This window comes from Rhamphochromis sp. 'chilingali' (assembly GCF_963969265.1).
Source record: "Rhamphochromis sp. 'chilingali' genome assembly, chromosome: 16".
Lineage (NCBI taxonomy): Eukaryota > Metazoa > Chordata > Actinopteri > Cichliformes > Cichlidae > Rhamphochromis > Rhamphochromis sp. 'chilingali'.
In genome coordinates, this window is record NC_137943.1 from 12,351,766 (window position 1) to 12,371,684 (window position 19,919).

Sequence of the window (19,919 nt, forward strand, 5' to 3'; positions counted from 1 at the left end):
CTCAGTGCCATGTAACAGTGCTTCATGATGCAGGTATGGAGGACCACGAATGTCTTTCGTGTTTTAATAACTGCTGTTGTAAAAAGCAAATGTGATCAAATCTTATTTTAAAATAAAGAAGAAGAAAAAAACACTGTTCCCCTCACCTGTGTGAGCTCAGGTGCTTACTGGATGTGTTATTTGGTCTGTGCAGATAAATAAAGGCAGCGAAATCACCGGTTTTGCCTGTTCTGCTCAATAAAGAACAATAAGTTTTTAAAGCAGACATCACCAGCTGGCAGCAGACAGGTGGCAGGACAGCAAGTTCCTCTCGCGTCAAAACGAGCATTGCAGTTCGCTTTAGATTCTAGTCCAGCAGGTGGCGCTACAGGATAATTCATCGGCAAATTAAGTTGTGGTGTTAGTTCACACCAGTAACTGTTGCACAGATAACTGGACAGAATAGTCTGAATAATAGGTGTACTAACATGATGTATATTATAAAAAAAAACTTTATTCCCTTAGAGGATAATAACATACAAAAATAAAGGAAGCTTTATAATCATCATAATAACAATAATAATAATAATAATAAGGACAGAGCGACATAGTGAGAGTATGAATGAGAACTAAAAATCACCTTCAAGGTCTTGTCGTCTAGATTAGGGATGCACGAGTTCTAAAATTCTGGGTCGGTAACAATTTAACTGATAGCTGGTAAAAAAAAAAAATCAAACAAAGTTATTGCATTGTAAAACATAACTTTCAGTTCATATCTTAGAGCATTTAGTCAGCACAAAATTGCTGGGACTGATAGGACACAAAACATGGCCACTGGTAAGTATGTTACTTGGTCAAAGGCTGATGTCAGTCATCAAGGCTGGGGTTATTCTGAAGACACATCGAGAAACTGTCTGAAGTTGAGTGTTTGGCTCACTGGGATTAGTTGTTCATACAATAACCTCAGTATTTAGTGTTTAAAACAGAGCATCCACCAATGTAACAGCAAAGGAAAACCATAATTGATCCTCTTCACTACACACTGTACATACAATGCAGTATGTATTAAAGTTTAAATGACTATTTCCAGCACAAAGGTGACCACAAACACAGATATCTCACCAGACTCAATTATGTTAGATGCTCTCAAAGTAAACAAAATTCAATATTTATCAGTTCTTCCACATTGTTTCAATGTTGGTCCATTTTTGCCCAATATCTGTTAGTCTGGGATGAAAAGTAAATAAGAATTTGACCTCTTGGATATTGTTTTGCTCAATAGAAAAAAATATCAATAACCAGATTTTAGAAATCCAATCTACTTCTGCCTAGAAGAAACTGTTTAGCCAAAGTTTGACTTTCTGTGCTGGGTAAGTGTGAAAATCAGCATCTGGAAAAGAAAAAAAATGTACTGTATGCGAGCACAAGTAACTGTCGACATGAAAAGTGAATCTTGGCAATAAATAGATATTATCTACAATAGAGTTCATAAAAACAGCTCTCATATGAAGCCATAATAAATAAATAATAATTTATCCAAAATAAATATACTTTACTTTTATACAGTAATACATGAAGATGCATGGCATCCATCTGGCTGAGTTCACCTGAACATAGAGAAGACACAATGTAATGTCCCTGTCTGTGTGCGGGAAGAGAACGAATCTTGTGGAAACACCTGTTCTCACCGAGCATGAATGGTCTGAATGGAAACAAAGCGTCCTTTAACTGTAAATTTTCTTTACATCGCTTGAGCTTCAGCCTTCAGGTCTCGCCCAAATGAAATCAAACACATGAAGAAGGTCTCTGTGTATAATAACCAGGCTTTAGTATCCTGCATTAATTACCGGTTATTCAGTTAAAAAGAATTCACCCTTTAATGAGGGAACAGTATCCAGACTGGGCTTCCCTAATGACCTCCCCCTCAGTCTCTTGATTTTGACCTTGGCCCTTAATGTCCAGCTGCGGCCAGCCCACTTCCTTCTCAGCAGGAAATGTATCAGGGAGGCAAACAAGTGGCCTCTTTTTCTTCTTCTTTTCTGTTTCTGTGTGAGACAGTGCCCCCATATGGCCAAATCCTAAACACGGGGCCTCACACACACACAGACACACACACTATCCAGCCAGAGGCTCTTCAGCTTTATCCATCCTGGGCACTTATCTGTTTGTACTCATCATTCAGCCCATGCACATGCAGCTGGCGGCAGAGAGCGATTGGATGGTTCTCCACGTGGTCTTGGCATCCATGAACGATACTGGCTCGTAGCGGTCGGGGCGGCAGCAGGGGTGGCTGCTGACCTTGCGGGCGGTGCGTCGAGGCAGCGAGCCATTCTCCAGCAGTGCTTTCAGTGCTAGGTCATAGTTTGTTCTTTCGGCCTGGCAGGAGCCTACACAGAACTTAAAAAGGACGATTTCATCCGAATCAAATCCCAGTCCTAGATCCCGAACCCTCATCTCTTTCTTCTCCACACGGCAGTGCCTGCTGCTCTGCTTCGGGTGTCCGTTTCTCCCCTTACCCTTTCTGTTCCTTGTTTCTGTCTCTTCTTCCTTTTCTTTCTTCTTCTTCTTTTTCTTCGATGATCCCTTGGGCTGAGGTTCTGTGGGATCAGAGGAGCGTGGTGATCGTCCTACCCAGCGACTGCTGGGATGGTCATCCACCTCATCCATTACAAAAGGGTCTGAAAGAGAAGGAAAGAAAGGAAATGGTAGGCTGGGAGTGAACACCAGTTTACAGAATTATGAGCAGTGGGGTATATTTCTTAAGTAATCTACAATCTCACGTCTGCATTTTAATATAAAATGACTTCACGTGTAAGTGTATTGTAAGGCCTGAGACACAAAGCAGGCTCAGACTTCTCTCAACCATCTTTCCATTCTAGTACTGCTCAGTAAAGCTTATGTGCTATGACTTATATAGTAAATGGACTGCACATGTATATATAAAGAGAGCTTTTTAGCGTTATCAGTCACTCAAAAACACTTTCCAAAGAGCTTCAGTACCATAAAGAGGGTGCCAAGTAGAGTAAGGGTCACTGTCTTCTTTCTGTTCCTTATCCTCCACCATTTCAGGCAGCGTCACAGGAAGCTGTCTCTCCTCCTGGTTTCCCAGCAGGCCCACAGTGTGGCCTGAGTCTGATCCCACACCAGCACCACCTTTCATATGAGCTCCTTCCACCAGAGGCAGCAAAGCAATGAGCACCCACAGCAGCACCTAAGAAGACAGAGTATGTCAGCTGGTTCTTATTTGATATATATTCTCTTTCAAACACATAAAAAGATTTCCCTAAAATGTGTTATGTATAGTTTATAAAGTCCTCTGCTCTGGTCAGCTGGTTGTTGTGTTTGCAGGGAAAATGTGCCCTCTGGTGGACAAACTATGCAAGGTGAACCCTCATAACATGGTTGAAGGTTCTTCTTCCAGCTGTTATTTACAGTTTAATTTTCATTTGTCAGTCAATATAAATACCGATACCAATAGATTGATAATAATATCAACTTACAGACAATTCGGCTCTAATTGTCAGTACCCTCAGTACCTCTGAAAGTAAACGTCCCACACATTCTCCATAGGGATTTTGAGCCAGAATGTTGAGACTATCCAAAGCAGACCGAAACAATGACTGTGCTCCTGTAAACCACGAATCTGTTTTATCAACCTTATTTCAACAAAAAACATTTTTAATGGTGATGGCGTGGAAAAGAACTACTCCATCCACAATCATAAAAGTGACATCTCTGCTTGTGGAAGCCGCTGTTACCGTGGAAATGTTTAAACCAGGTGTGGAGAACTCCTGCGGGTTTTAGATCTCACCCTGGGTCAACACACCTGAATCAAACGACTAGTTCATTACCAGGCCTCTGGAGAACTTCAAGAAATGTTGAAGAGGTAATGAAGCCATTTAAATCAGCTGTGTTGGATCAAGGACACATCTAAAACCTGCAGGACACTGGCCATTGAGAGCTGGAGTTTCCCCACCCCTGGTTTAAACCGTGTCAACATCAGGTCACGCAAAACTTCAGAAACAGCGTGAGTGGTGATTTTTTTTTAAAAAGGATCAAAACACTGTATAATTTAGATGTGTAGGCTGTACACCATCTATCTTAACCAAATCCCACAGCTTTTCCATTAACATTGAAAATTCTCCTACCCTTCCCTCCCCTCAGGTTAAGAGTTTGGGTGTCATACTTGATAATACGCTTTCATTCCAGTCTCACATTAATTACATAACCCGGTCTGCTTACTTCCACTTACGTAATATTAACCGACTCCGTCCCTTCCTCACTTCCCATGCTGCTACCATCCTTTTCCATAGTCTTATTACGTCCCGTATTGATTACTGTAATTTCCGTCCTATTTGGTCTCCCTAAAAGGTCCCTTCATAAACTCCAACTTCTTCAAAATTCTGCAGCTCGGGTCATAACTAGCTCATATTACTCCAGTTCTTCAGCAGCTTCACTGGTTGCCTGTAGAAGCCAGGATAAATTTTAAAATCTTACTTCTTACATACAAGTGTATCCATAAATCTGCTCCTTCATATTTGTGTGACCTGCTCCATATCACCACTGCTTCCCGCCTTCTCAGATCATCATCTGCTATTCATCTTACTGTTCCACCCTCACACCTTATCACTATGGGGAACAGAGCCTTCAGTCGCTCTGCTCCTCGGCTCTGGAGCTCTCTTCCTCCTGCACTAAGAAATATTGAGCTGGTTGGCATGCATCTATCTATCTATCTATCTATCTATCTATCTATCTATCTATCTATCTATCTATCTATCTATCTATCTATCTATCTATCTATCTATCTATCTATCTATCTATCTATCTATCTATCTATCTATCTATCTATCTATCTATCTATAACAGTTCTTTAATGTAGATTGTATAAGACATATTAAGACATATTAAGGTAAGTAGAGTAGTTCTAAGGTTTCTAAGGCAGCGAGTTTTCAGAGAAGTGTAATTACAAACAAATATCAGTTAACACCAGAGGAATAATTTGCCTAACCACAAAACTCAGCTGACAGGGAGCTTTACAGATATAAAACTGATAAAGATAATAAGATTCTACTCAGAAGAGCTTCTAAAACACACAGGTTTTTAATAAGCCCCTCAAAAGAGCTGCAGCGGCAGCTTTGTCTCAAGCCTGTTTCATCTTCAGTGATATTTAAGTCAAATAACTGTGCTTTATTTCCGCCTTGGATCAAGCTCCGTCCGCTGGCTTATCATTTAGCACCGAAAGCTTCGGTGCTGACAGGGCTTCATGAAAAGCTCATTTCTGAGTCTGGTGGGGATGGATTTCATTAACAATTTATACACACACATAACTCTTCCTCTGGTTTATAGTGGTCTGCACAGTCAAACTGAAAACTTATAAGGTGAGCTTATATGTACAGAGGAGGATTTCATTTAAGTGAGTTTGAAAAAGATGGAGAACAGAAAGGAGGTGAAGAGAAAAACAGGCAGAAGTTGGAGGAGAGGAAAGTATGAGTGTGCTTGCTGCAGACAAACCTTGCCCTTTGCAGAAGTAACGTCTTGTCTATCCGCCCTCCGAATCCTCCATCTGGTCCCACCTGGAAAGAAAGAGAGGGACAGAGGAATTTAAGAACAAGAACAAGGCTTCAACTTTCCTCCTCCTAGAACTCCTTTGAAAAGGATAACATAAACTAAAGGGACAACATGCGGGCGATATGGTGTGTATACATTCACAATTGTCCAGATACTGTAAAAGAAAACAGGCCCATGGGCCCCTGAGCAAGCCGACATGTCACATAAATCACGTCCTCAGTACATGAGGACAATGTTTTGGTTGCTGCTTCAGTAAGAGACTAGTGTATGCTGCCAGTTACTGTGGCTAGTGTTGGCTTGTCTGTTCATACATCCATGCAAACAACCCCAGTCCGGCAACAAAAGCCAGTATCTGCAATTTACTTGTCAAAGGCATTCTTTAGGGTTATTCCTGTGGCAGAGGTACAAGCAGGGGGAACCAGGCATGGCAAGAGCACTTCACGGAGGTCCCAGACAAAAACCACAGAGATGCAGGACAGGTGATAAGAAGTGTCACGGATGCAGATGTTTATATATAGTACGTGCTGTGTGGAGGATTGTGCTGGCTGCGGAGCGCCTGCAACATGAGGTCATCAGGTTAAACTGTGGCCTCCCAAAAGGGGAACTCAAAGAAGATCAGACTATCACAAAGTTGTAGGTGTTTCTTCTTTATATTGCTTTAGTACTTAAGAAAAACATCTTTAAAATGCTCAACAAAGGCAGCCGGACACCAAAACAGTGGCTCACACTGCTTGGAAGCTTTAAAGGTAACCAGTTCACAGGTTAAGTGAATAATTTGATTAGCTGGTGTTTGGACTGGGAACATGCATGTATGAACTATAATATATATATATATATATTATATATATATATATATAGAGTGGTTAGCAGAGCAGAGTGGTTAGCCACCACCAAAATGGTGGTGGCTAACCAACCGGACATAGTGGTGGTAGACAAACAGAAGAAGACGGCCGTAGTGATCGATGTAGCGGTTCCGAATGACAGCAATATCAGGAAGAAGGAACACGAGAAGCTGGAGAAATACCAAGGGCTCAGAGAAGAGCTCGAGAGGATGTGGAGGGTGAAGGTAACGGTGGTCCCCGTGGTAATCGGAGCACTAGGTGCGGTGACTCCCAAGCTAGGCGAGTGGCTCCAGCAGATCCCGGGAATAACATCGGAGATCTCTGTCCAGAAGAGCGCAGTCCTGGGAACAGCTAAGATACTGCGCAGGACCCTCAAGCTCCCAGGCCTCTGGTAGAGGACCCGGGCGTGCTGGGTGTTGTTTATATATATATATATATATATATATATATATATATATATATATATATATATATATATATATATATATATATATATATACACCTCAGCTGCCACTCTGAAAGTCCAGTGGAGCATCTTGGAATCAATTTCTTTGTCCAAATATTAGACCAGAACCCAAATATATCGTGAGCGTTGATTGAGATTGAGTGTTCATCCTTGATCTCAGAAACAGCCATCAACAACACTGTGTAATCACAAGGTCCATTAGTAGCCATTCTGGAGCGTTTGATCATATTACAGGATCTTCGTCAGCAGGTGCCCATTTATCAAGGAATTGTTTATGTTCAAATTTCAGGAACATTTTGTCCACATTAGATAAATGATGATGAATGGAAAAACAAGGAACTATATTAACCTCCTAAGACCCGAACTCTTCCACGACATGAATTTTTAATTTCTCTTTGATATTTGGGCTTATTGGGACCTGATGAATGTAAAAACAAAGAATTACCAGATTTTTTTTAACCTTATTTTTGTTTTTAAGAAAAATAAGCGCCACATATGAGGATATTTGTTTAAAATTTTGATAGAACAGTAGCAGTATAATGTCCTCGTGAGTGGATATCAGGCCCATGTAGAGACAAATTGAGTATTTTAGTCTAAATAACCCAAAATGTGATGTCCACAGGTCCTAGGAGGTTAATTAGCATAAAAAAATGCAGGTATGATTGATTTTTGATTACATTTCAATTAATATTGAGGTTGGATCGAGATTTCTGTATATTCCAAGGCTAGTGTTAAAAACATGAGGTAATTGGGGTTAGAAATGTGATGTAATCTGGGTTAAAAACATGAGGTAATCAATGTTAAAAAATATGATGTAATCAAGGTTAAAACATGAGGTAATTAAGGTTAAAAGCATGAGATAATCAGGTGATGCTTAGTCTACAAGATGCCAAATCAGGGATTTTTATTTAAAAGCCTAAAGACCAAACTTTCACTTTTCACTTTCATTTAGTCTTTGCCTTCTTTGTCTCTTTTGTATTTCTGCTTAAATTCATTTTTTCGCTTTGTGACTATTTGTAAATGAAATTTCCCCGCTTGCCTGCTAATAAATGAATTACTTCAGCGATGTATGCTTGACTTGTTTAAATGTGACACGAACATGTTTTTTTCTGAAACAGCACTCTGCCCACAATTACCTCCAACATCTTTGAAACCACATCTATCATCTCTGAGAGGCTTTGTGTAACTTTGGCACTGAACTACATACAGCAACACTGCACGCCCACTGTAGCGTATTCCAGCGTGTACCGTTCACGTCTCTATAGATCTCGCCGATATGCAGCGCACCATGTTTATTTAACAGTCACAAAGAAGTTCTGTCTGTGCAGTGAGATGGAAGACTGACAAAAGGTTATGGATCACAGGTCCTGATAAGACCTGTTGGTGCATTTATGCAATCCTGCTTGTTCCAGCTGTGGTGATCCAGTCCAGGCAAAGTGAGGTTACACACACTGAGGGTTGGGCGAGGGAACAAGAGGACATTGAGAGACAAACTGATCGTAACTCAGCCAGAAAAACAGACGCCGCCGCTGCGACATAAAGCCAAAGCGTTCCAACTCCTGGGCTCTGTATCTCCGACTGTCTCTGAGCTGATTTAGAAACTAACAGCAGTGTGAAGTGGGACACGGGGCTGCAGATCCTCACCGAGTCTCTGGAGAGGTGCCATTCTCAACCCCTAATGCCACAGCTGGGAGTGTTTAGCCCTTTTTAGATCAATGAGCTGGGAGTCTACATGGGCCTGTCTGCTGGTTCATTTCACGCCGGCTCTGTGGAGCTGTTTACAGCCCGACGCCTCCAGGCTTTTCAGAGATGGGTGGAGGAGTTGAGGGGTGGAGAGAGGGGGAAATAAAAAAGAGCACACCACTGAAGGTCCTGAAGAGCTGCAGACTGACACAAGCTTGCTGATATATACAGTATATGTGTGTGTGTGTTTAGACAGCTAAGCTGTTTCTTCCTTGTTTGGCTGATTAAAGGCTTTGGTTTGTCCATCAGCCTGCATGTCTGCAGCAAAGAGTTCTTGTCACCTTCCATTTACGTTGTTGCTCCTCGGCGGTGCGGTTGTTGTTCACAGTTAGTTAAGTGGGCAACCTCTCCAAAAGCGAGAGCAACCCATGAAGACAGAGCCAGTTAATACTCGCGGAGCTTACAGGACTGGAGTGCATAGCTACTCCAAATGGTGTTTAAGTGCTTGCACAGGGTGGATGCGGACTGTGTTCTGGGAATATTTATTTAAGATATAAGAAAAGACACCAGCTTCTAGAAAAGAGGACCCAAGTGTAAAACTAACATCAGTTAACTGGACAGAATGCATGCTGAACTGAAGCGGGGAATAATTTGGGATAATTTGGGCCTTCATCTTACGAGCATCAAAACATACAAACCACAAAAGTGATGCAACACAGAAACATGCTTTTCTATTATATAAGAGTGCAATATGGGATTCATTTAGGGGAACACAGCATCTAAATTTTGTTTTTAAAAAAAGCAACTGTATAAGCTTAGTCAGTAAAATGTCTCTCTTTAGATTTCACTTTTCTGTCTGAAAGATAAAAGTTAATATAATATATATTATAAGATAATAAAACCCAAAGAATCATTTAGGCCCTCCTTCATCCTCATTTAAACATATTGTGCAGAATCTGCTGTTCTACTTGCTGAGTCATAATCGGCCTCATTAGTGACATACCTCACACATCTGTCACACATTTGTCTCAAACACTCTTTTTTCCCTGAACTTTTCTGCAGCTATACTGTACATTTGTAAGGCCGTATAAATATTACATTGATTTCCCGTCTATTACTCACCAAGATGTTTTTCTGATCAGTGATCTGTGGGTTCACTGTATACTATTACAGACCTGAGCGTTACTCACAGAGCCTCCATAAACCTCTCACTATTGTGAAGAAAGAAAAAAGCTCCAAGCTCTCTGGTGTTTAGTCTCCCCACAAAACCCAAACGCCGATAATAACTTCCTATTAGAGTCGCTCTCTCTTCTGCTGTGTGAACGCCGGTAAAATGTTCTGACCTCCAGCTTTAACCTGTCACTACCACGGTGCCTGATTGCAGGAGCGAGGAGAAAAACAAGAGTACAGTAAATCACCGCTGGCTCAATAAAAGACACCTGTAAGAGGAGAAAGAGGCTGAACACCAGGAGAGCCGCCTGATCACTACCAGACACCAAGAAATCTGGGGAGGTCCCCTCGAAAAGGTAGCATAATATCAGCTTGTGCCCCAAAGCTCCACAGATATATGCATCTAACCAGCGTGAACTTTACTTTAATCTTGCTTGTAACATGCTGTTGACAGGATTTTCAGGGGTTTTTTTTTTTTTCATTAATCTGCACAAAACAAAACACTCCAGGGCGTTAAACAGTAAAAACTTGTGTCTTCTGGGACAAATTTGTAATTTGGGGCTACGGCTTAAACTCAGACATTAACGTGCCATTCTCCTGACTCTCACCCTCTACCCTTTGTTTCTCATTTTCACCCTTCTTATTAAAAGTTCACGCACATTAAATGTATTTTGCTCTTGATAAGTGTCCTTTCTTCCCCTTTACGACTAAACCAATTTCACTCTTCAGCGGTTAACGACAGCATGTTTAAACTATGTGAGGGGGCCATGAAGTCAAAAGGAGAAAAGGCTAGGAGGAGGAGGAAGAGGAGGAGGAGCGATAAGGAGAATGAGATAATAATGAACAAACGAGTAAGGAGAATTAAAAATAGACAATGGGTTACTTTCCAGGGGAAAGAAAAATGAGAAAAAGATAATTGAACCACTGAATGGGAGAGGTCTGAAAGCAAAGATAAGCGCGAACACAAGGAAGGCAAGGGAATGACAAAATGAGAGTGCAGAAAGGGAGCGCAGACTGAAGCCCGGTCAGCCTGTAATCCCATAATCCCTGGCAGGCAGGCAGGATGTAATTGCTCGTTAGTGCCAGTTTCCACTCCTTGGCCTGTCACTGCTGGAAAACCACAGAACGGCGCTAAAATGAGAAACAGATAGCAGGTCCCATGCCTCGGTTCAGATAGGTCCCCCCGAAACACACACATGTGTGCACGTACAGTCTCTCCGCCTGTTGGTCTTTTCTTGTAATCCTTTCCCTGCCACAGAAACACGAACTATTTTTGTTAAATTTTCACAGTTCCCACACACGCACACATACTTGAGGCCACACCGAGGAGGCCGGGATAATCAGAGGTGTGGACACCGCAGTGCCTGGAAGAGGATGGTGAGGAGTGAATCCGTATGACCTCACCACATGTCTTCATCTTTATAACTGAGCGACAACATCTGAGCCCGTAGGTGTCTGACAGTCTTTCACACAGGTAACAGCTTTCAGATATGGGCGGCACAGTGGTTTAGCACCGCCACTTCACAGCTAGAAGATCCTGGGTTTGAATCTGCAGGTTGGAGTTTGTATGTTCTCCCTGTGCCTGCTTCCTCCAGCATCTTTTGGGTTAATTTATGATTCTAAATTGGCTGCATGTGTGACTGCGAGTGTGAATGTTTGTCTCTCCGTGGTAGCCCTTCAGCAGACGGGCAACCTGTACCAGGGTGTACTCTGCATTACATAGGTTCCAGCTCTCTGCAACCCTGAGCTGGACAAACAGAAGAAAATGGACGGTTTAGAGTCTATTGTTATTTAATGAAATGATTTGATATACTTAAAAAGAGTAGCCTTTGGTGTATGTATGATTTCTGCAGCCCCAGCGACCAATCGGCTGCTATAGACAGTTTCTAATTTCAGTCCACCAGTAATTTTCTTTGATAGTTGATAGGCCTGCTTCCTACATTCATCACGTGGACAGAAGTCTTATCACATTATGTGTAAACAGGCAGCTGTTTGCTTACATATTTGCCACATGAACTTAAGAGATACTGCTAGAATGAGCTTTAATCTGGATCGAAAAGTAAAGAACGGAAAAGAAAATGCTTTACTCGAGCAGTTAAACACCACAACCTGGACCTCATTAGACATACCTATTGGAGTTAAACTTATTGGCTGCCTAATAGTAAACCTGAGTGATAAGTGATTTACTTCACTGACCCTGCAGCTTTCTCTGAGGCGAGGAAACTCCAGAGGAAAAAAAAGTGTTTAATGGTTTCTTGGTGGGATAAGTGGGATGAAGCACTTTTCATGGGGAGCAATGTGTTTGAAGTGGAACAGTTCTAGATTAACGCCCTCACACATTTAGGGTCAGGTTGCCAGAAAGAGTTATGGCAGACTGTCAAAGTGCTGGGATCATTGGGTCACAACAAGCACGGTAAAATGCATTTTTCTGCGGGTCATAAAAGTGTCATCCATGACCAGCGCGCTCACCTTGAGCGGCAGCCCTGATGGCTTTATTGCAACTGAGTTAGAGAGAGAGAGAGAGAACGCTGTCGTCGTTTGAATGGCCAAAGCCACCTGACTCCACGAATGGAAACATGTTCTCAATGAAGCAGAAAGCTGAGGCTGTAACAGAGCCAACGGAGAGGAAATTATCAGACGTATTGTATGACTAAGCAAGTAAAAATGTAAAGTGACCACATTGCAGCGGTGTGAAATTTCAGAAATGCAAATCAGACTCTTCCATTTGTTTTTACATGTCTTGCATGCCTTATATGGACCTTACTAATTACACCTTCTTTGAGAAATTCGTCATACAATGGGCGTTTGATGTTTCTGTTGATTGTATGTTTGCATAAATCTGTCAGTTACATTTCATTATGAGGGAAAAAAGCACATTGATTTTTTAAACTGGTTTAAAGCCTCCAAGAGCCAGAAGTATAGTAATACCTACTGAGGTGTTAGGAAAAAAAACAACAACAAAAAAAAAACCCCAATAATTTTATTATGTATCATCAGTGTTTGCAGATATCTGTATGTGCTGCAAAAAGGCTCTGAGATATGAGGTTTTGATCCATTATCATCTGCTGCTGCACATGTCCCAGTCTATGAATTATGGCGAATGTTGTCACATCCTACACTACTCAATATTTTTGTAGTGAAAAGGGATCAGACGTCAGCATGTGATGTGTAAAGGGTTCATTCGCAGTGACAAACCTTCAGAAAATGATCTGAAGGCTCGATAGTTCAGCTAAGCAACAGAGAGGTTATTTTAGCTTTTTTAAGCTAACTGCACTCAATAAAGCTTTTCATTTGCAAGTGGCGGGAACATGTCCAGCATTCACTCTTACTTTAGTTCAGTTTTGTTCTCATCATCTGAAGGAAATGTCTGCTACTTTAGAAGAAACTGTTTCAATGAATTCACCCTCTAGTTGCTAACTTTGCAGGACACAAACACAACTGAATCAATGCTAATGTTTCTCCAAATCTGTTGAGTATCGGGGCAACTGCTTTGTCGTTCACACAACTGGTTTCCCAGTCAGCCCAAAATAATCAATAATAGAGTAATTCAAAATCTATGTGATTTTTTCTGATAGCTTGTGTTTGACACTGCTTGTATCTGTTGCTAAATTTTAGATGTTAAAGTGGCGAATACCTTGCTAAAATTAGCAGGAGAGCTAGAAAAACACAAGCTTTCAGTAGGTTTCCGGTATAATGAGCATATAAACCTTCTAGATTTTTCCACATCAGCTGGAATTTAGTACCACCGCCTCTAGACAAGATTAAGTGTGCAGGGTCACTGGAAAGTTTAGCTATAGTGTAGTTATCGCTAATTATCCACACAGAATCCCACAATGCATCAGACCTGTAAGCGTCTCGTGACCCGATCAGGTAAATTAGACGGGACACCACCTTTCTCTGCGCACCGCCTGCTTTCCCATGAGTTAAAGACAGCAACAGCTGATGCGACACATCTGTGTCCTCACCGTCTCGCTTCCCTTCACTTTGCTTCTCACTAAAGCTGCTTCCCAGTGTCCCTGACCCTAATAACCCAAATTCCTGCCTGATTAAGTTGGTTTTAAAAGGAAGCCACACAGAGAGCCGTTGGTTGAGCCTCACCTTAAATGGGAACACATTTTAGCTATGCTGGAGCGATGATCGGAGGATAGGATTTCACTTTCCGGTGTTTGTGAGGACGGCAGCGCTTAAAAGGCCGCAGAAAGGACAGCGGGGGAGAACACAGAGGGATGGACAGGAATAGATAGAAAACACACATGCACACGCACACATGCATTTGTCATAAACTCCCCCCCCCCCCCGCCAAAACACTGTAAAGCTTATATTTCCAGGAAAAACTGGCAGTGCAAATCACACACAAATGCACACACCCACACTGAAATTTCTTCTCCCATAATCCCCCCCCCCCTCCTGCACCCTTGCAACCTTTTCTTGTTCCAATCTCATGTTGTTATTTCTTCAAATTAAGCCCACACTGTGCCTGAGAATAGCTCTCAGAGAAGTGGTTATAAGTGACACACACTCCCTCTCTTTCTCTCTCTCTCTCACACATACACACGCATGTGCGCGCGCACACACACACGCACACACACACACGCAGGTCATTATTAGTGTGACTTGGGTCTGGTTGAACCAGCGCTCTCCAAAGTGTTTCCGTGTCACCCTCTCCCACCCCAGACAGGCTGGCTCTAATGACCTGGCCTGATAGTTCAAAGCGGCCCTCAGACGCTATGATTAATGAATCTGACCTGCTAATTTCAGAAGAATACAGCTTATTGTATCAAAAAGCGCTCTCAGAGACACAAACATGGCGCTGGGCTAGTTAACATTCTTCAGTATTCGGAGAAAAAGTTGTTTTAAGAGGAAGATTTTACGATAAGCACAAAGGTTAAGCTTTATGTTTCATCAGCGGCTCCAAACATATTAACTTTTGCTTTGTTCTAAATAATTTAAAGTGTTTGAACTTAAAAAAAAAGCCAAAGTGCTCGACAACAAGAAAACAATCCAAGATCACAGAAAGGAGTAATTCCCCCTGTGTAGTTACACGAGATTGTCCAGCGCTACAAAAGCAGGGACACAGAAAACAGAAGTAGCATGGGAAGCATTTGTCTGAAGGAATACATCTAACAAATTGAAATTCCTTTATGTCAGATCATGCCTCCTTCAATTTGCCCTGAAGGAATCACTGTGGTTCGCTGCGTACTCTAAGCACTTCCAGATTGAAGTTGCCCTGTGGCACCTCACGTTGCATAATCAATCTCTCTCCCTGCGCTCTCTCCATTAGTGCTGGGACAAAACAGCCAGAGTAACGTTACACACACCGAAGCAGAGGCGCAGACGAAGACAAGCCTCCCTGCGCAGAGCACGCATCCATCTTTTACTGACGGGTGTCCATTAATCTGGAAAGATTGTGGTCTGGTGTATTGCTTGAATGTTGCACTGCATCAGTATTGCTGTGAAATGAATCATATGCTTTAATCTGAAGTCAGTCAGATTAATGTGCTCAGTGAACAATGAGTAGGTTTCACTGTTTGTGATGGAAATCAGCTTTTCTATTCTTAAAAGCACAAGGCTTTATCTGCTTTTTAATCTCTCGTGTTGTCAATATGACTAATCCAGGAAATATACAGCCACACATTATCAGACGATTAGGCATAAAAGGTATTTGGTCACACTTTAATTACTTTGCGATCACGTTTCTTTTTAAATTCCCACGACAGACGTACAACGTGAGTTCTTATTTGGAGACACTTTTTAACCTTCGACTTGAAGGCATACAAAAAATTCGGATCATCTGATAGGTCAGTGGCTTGGTGAGTAAACTTTACTGATTAATTATTAATATTATCATTCTGTTAATTTTCACCAATTCGATCATTAATTTGATAACAAACAGTGTTACGTCATCCTCATGATGCCATTCTGAAGGTTAAACAAGAGTTCAGTTTTCTATCAGTCGTTCTAATCTGAGCAGCTCGATTTAAAGCACACATGCTGTAATGAAAGATTTATTTTCAAACAAAATGAACCTATGAGAAGCAGGATGTTCAGAATAACCTCTGTGCTCTGATGGATGCTGTTCTAATGATCAATATTTAGTAAATATTATTTATTTGTACTGAATTGTCGAGTTCTCATCTGCTTTAAAGTTAACAGGTTTTGCCTGGTGAGACAGATGTGTGATGTTAAAATTGTCAATATGATCAGTTTATAAGATTTATGGTTACTTTGTTTAAAGTCCCCCCGTAAAACAACTCTGCTCCAAACTTTGTGGGACTTTTTGTTTTTGTTTTAAACCTCCAGAAGTGACTGAATGTTCCCCCTACCTTCTGCTGTTTTCCTCACTTCATTCCACTTGATTGTCAGCAGAAGCAGAGGTTATGTTTTTTTTGGCAAATCTGAGAGATGCAATCTTGCTTTAAAGGAAAAAAAAAGATATGAGTGTTTTTATCCTCAATATGTCCCAGAATATTAAATTAAACACACCGCGTAATAACTGAGGTATCAGGCCCTGCGGATGAAGGCTTAGTGAGTAATAAAACCAGAGGGGAAGACAAATAGTGTCACAGCGGATCCAAGTCTATCAACGAGGATGCTCCTCTGCGACCCCGGCTGGCGTCAGATTAAGAAAGAGTTAACACCGTAACACCAACAAACGGCACGCTAACTCTTGCAAAGCCACATGCCAGTTAAAACAAGCCAGACCACACATCAGCAGGCTGCTGGAAAAGAGAGCATGCCGGCCGGCTGTACCTGACCCTCAGCGGGGCCACTGACCCCCATGACCTTTGACTGGAGGAAGTGAAAGCTGTGGCAGCGTGACGGGCGAGTGTGAGATGCCTGAAGCCGAGGCCATACCCTCAGGTTCCTCCTGAGAACAAACTGGAGATTTTGAAACAATCCAGAGTAAAGTAAAAACAAGGCCGCTTCAATGGCATGACAAGTTTTCACAGCCTTTACAGAAATTCAGCGGGCGACGCCTGCTGGGGACGTGCGACAAGTCTCAGGTGATGCCAAAGCGCCTGGACACACAGAGATTCATCGAGAAAAATCGAGAAAACACTGCTGACTCTCTCAGTGGCTCTGAACATCAGAGGCCTGCCTCCCTCCAAATGGGCCTCATGTGTGAGTGTGTGTGAGAGAGACATTGTATGTATATGACTGTGTGAGTCACAGGGTCATTGAGTCAGAGTGTAAGCATGAAAGTTCATGTACAAATGTGTGAGTCAGTTAGCCATAATCACGTTTTTGAGCAGACAAATCTTGACATTTCAGGAGGGAAATCACCGGATGCTGAAAGTCTGAATGCAAGGAACGAGAAGAATACAGATTAAAGTTGAAATAGATCCCGAAACAGTAACAGAGCGGTAAAGCCAGAGTGATCAACACAAAATACCCTGAATGTCACAACACCTGAAGCTTAAAGACTTCATCTGGCCATGATCCCCTCAAAGCCTCTGGAAAGGAGGAGAACACACGCAGCTGTAAGTCTCTCTCTCTCTCTCTGTTTCTCTCTCTGTATGTGTGTAATCGGCACTTTGATATTTAGATTTGCAGCCCACCACAGAAGGGATCACACTGGAGGACTTCTGACTGCCACTGTCCTCTCTTTGAGAATACACACACACCTATAAAACCACAGTACCTTTGATTTATATTTTTCCGCAGTTCCGAGGCCCCCCTTCCCCTTCTGGCACCTTGTAAACACTTCTGACTATAACTCATATAACTTAACTTTATAAACACCACAGGAACAAACACATCCACTACCCTCCTACGAGACTGCGTTTCATTAATGCCCTCCCAATAAACAGTGAATGAAGCCCAGCTCTGAATCCAGGTCACAGTGATCCTAAGAGTCAGAGGAGTCCAAAGCAGCTGGCAGGTGCGTGCGGGGAGGTTTGAGAGCGGCTGAAGTGAAAGCAAATCAAACATCAAACGATCATTTCAGTGTTGTCACAGCAAACACGAAGACAAGAGGCCCCGGTCTGCTTTTACAGCAAGCATAAAGATATTAGCACCATCACTCTAAACCGCTGTGACAAAGTCTTAAATCACTTCTCGAGCAACTTTGCACGGACCCTGAATGGCGCCTTACCAGCTGTCCTGCGCGCGTCCTGCTCCGCACCGCAGAGGACAGGGAAGCCGCTTCTTCTTCTTCTCCTTCTTCCGCGCTGGGTGCAGCAGCTCATGTTTTTGGCAATCCATACGCTACGATGCGTCATGTTTTGTAACGTGCTGTCACGGCTTGCAAATGTTCAGAGCAGACCGTCTGCTCCGGTGCTGAAGCAGACATAAAGAATCCATCTAAAAACGTCTCAGCTTCAAGGCAAGAAGCGCCTCCTCCTCCTTTATGTGGGGCCAAAAATGCTTTTTTTTCTATGGCCGGAGTCCTTCTTGTAGAGCCTCAGCACCCTGAACAAGAACAGAGACAGTGGATGGTAAATACACAGTAATAACCAGTGAGTTAAGTTAGTTCATTGTGTTTTATATGGCTCTCAAGTCTGACTGAACTATGAATTAAATATAACCAAAGGATGGGGCAGTTTCCCATCTTTTTGTTACCATTATTTTGTTATATCTCTGTATTATTTGTGATGAAAAAAAATCAACATTTTTTAAACTTCAAGATATTTGTTTCTACAAGCCCTCTCAAAAATATCTGAAGCTGTCTAAAGGAAACGATATTCTGGTCTGAAATACGAGACCGAATGACTTGTCAAGAAAGACATTTTGCAGGCGGTTACATCTACCCAGGACGAAGAAAATAAAACTCTACAGCTAACTGGTGTTGGCAGGTTACTGCCTATATAAAATCTAATTAGCGGGGAGTTTGTTTGCGGTGACACAAACAATTCAACACGGAGAAAGAGAAAGCGAGGAGAGTCGGTCAAACAGTCAGAAGTGCAAGAAATGTTTGCCCTCAATCTGCTTCTTGTACTACGTCTCCGCTGACACGTCAAACCAGCGTTTAATGAAAAGAAGCCAGTTTTTCCAGGCATGACTCTCCGCTTCTTACCTCTAGTAACCTGTTCGGTCTTGTCTCCAAACAGCTCTTATGGTTAATGACTAAATAAGTTTTCAAAGCACGATTTGCGTCTCTTTTACGACAAAACGTCCGGGAATAGACTGTGCGGTCACGGTTTGGTTAAAAAAATCACAGGGAAAGCCCTTTTGTCTTCTTTTTGTGGATCTGTTGGCTTGATTGATTTGATTTGATTTGAAATTTGAAGTTAAAACGGAGAAAACCTCTCCTCTGTCGGTCAAAATAAAAAGAAAAAAGTCCATGCGTCACGCATTTACGCAGCGTCTCCAAAAAGCGCATATCTTGTTTTTTCTCTTGGTAAAAGCTATTCTACTCTGGACTCAGGTATCCATTTATCAGAGCTGTGTCCTCTCCACAAATGTACTACGCGGCTACTTTACAATGTCTACAATAGGCTGCTGGACTGGAGGCTATGCGTAAAAACAGCGCGCCGCTCCCCCTGTCAGAGACTTTGTGAAACTGGAGCGCAGTGGCGGCTGCACAAAGTGCTCTGAGTTTTGTTCCTCATCTGCATGGCTCAGATGTCTTTTTGTTCCTGCGCTGGGAGCAGGGAGGGAGGGAGGGAGAGTGGGGGAGACTGTCATATGGGATGGACACGGAGCGTTTCTAGAAAACTGTTCCAGTGGAAGATTCTTGGCCTTCATTGTTTACACACCGGGACTGATAAATGTCGAGAATTTCAGTATATCCCACGTGAATGCGCACACTGAGACATGCATAGGTGAGTTGTGATCCATTTGGGACCCCAAATGACGGTCGGCCCGAAAGACTTTGGCCCTGCACTATTTCTGCATCCCTTGTTGGGTCCTTTCCCTGACCCTTTGTGCCTCTGTAGTCTTCTGTCATCTTTCCATGCACACATGCACCCACGGGACGTCATTATGTACACACACTCACTCATGCCCTCAGATGTTAAATGTCCTACCCTGGCCTGGGCTTGTTATTTGAAGGATGGGCATGTGACAGTCCCCAGACCCCTGATCACTGCAATCCAAATCAAGCACCTTTCCCACTCCTTCTCCATCCTATAGGGTTTATCCCATTCTTCTCTGTTACCCCACTCCACCCACCCACCCACATTCACACGAAAAGGCCCTCAAGCAGAGGCACTCCCTGCAGGGCAAACACTGAGGCCCGCTGAGCACAAAGACTGGGTAAATAGCTGTCC

At 42.5% G+C, this 19,919-nt stretch overlaps 1 protein-coding gene across 1 annotated transcript; it reads right to left on the bottom strand.

The window, feature by feature from the left end:
• Positions 1 to 506: 506 nt before the first annotated feature.
• Positions 507 to 19,226, bottom strand: LOC308412650 (uncharacterized protein). The gene is made up of 5 exons (XM_080907166.1): positions 18,725 to 19,226; positions 17,804 to 18,120; positions 5,491 to 5,552; positions 2,980 to 3,190; positions 507 to 2,657 (listed from the first exon to the last, which is right to left on the bottom strand). Exons 2-5 carry the CDS (start codon positions 17,928 to 17,930, stop codon positions 2,158 to 2,160), a joined length of 900 nt encoding a protein of 299 aa, XP_080763292.1. The 5' UTR covers positions 17,931 to 18,120; positions 18,725 to 19,226; the 3' UTR covers positions 507 to 2,157.
• Positions 19,227 to 19,919: the final 693 nt, after the last annotated feature.

Bases quoted from the DNA above. Each gene is read 5' to 3' on its own strand.
- LOC308412650 (XM_080907166.1), bottom strand. From the start codon at position 17,930: ATGACGCATCGTAGCGTATGGATTGCCAAAAACATGAGCTGCTGCACC. The intron at 5,553-17,803 runs GTAAGGCGCCAT...CTTTCTTTCCAG, and splicing joins GGACGCGCGCAGGACAGCTG to GTGGGACCAGATGGAGGATT. The intron at 2,658-2,979 runs GTACTGAAGCTC...CTTCTCTTTCAG, and splicing joins TACTTGGCACCCTCTTTATG to ACCCTTTTGTAATGGATGAG.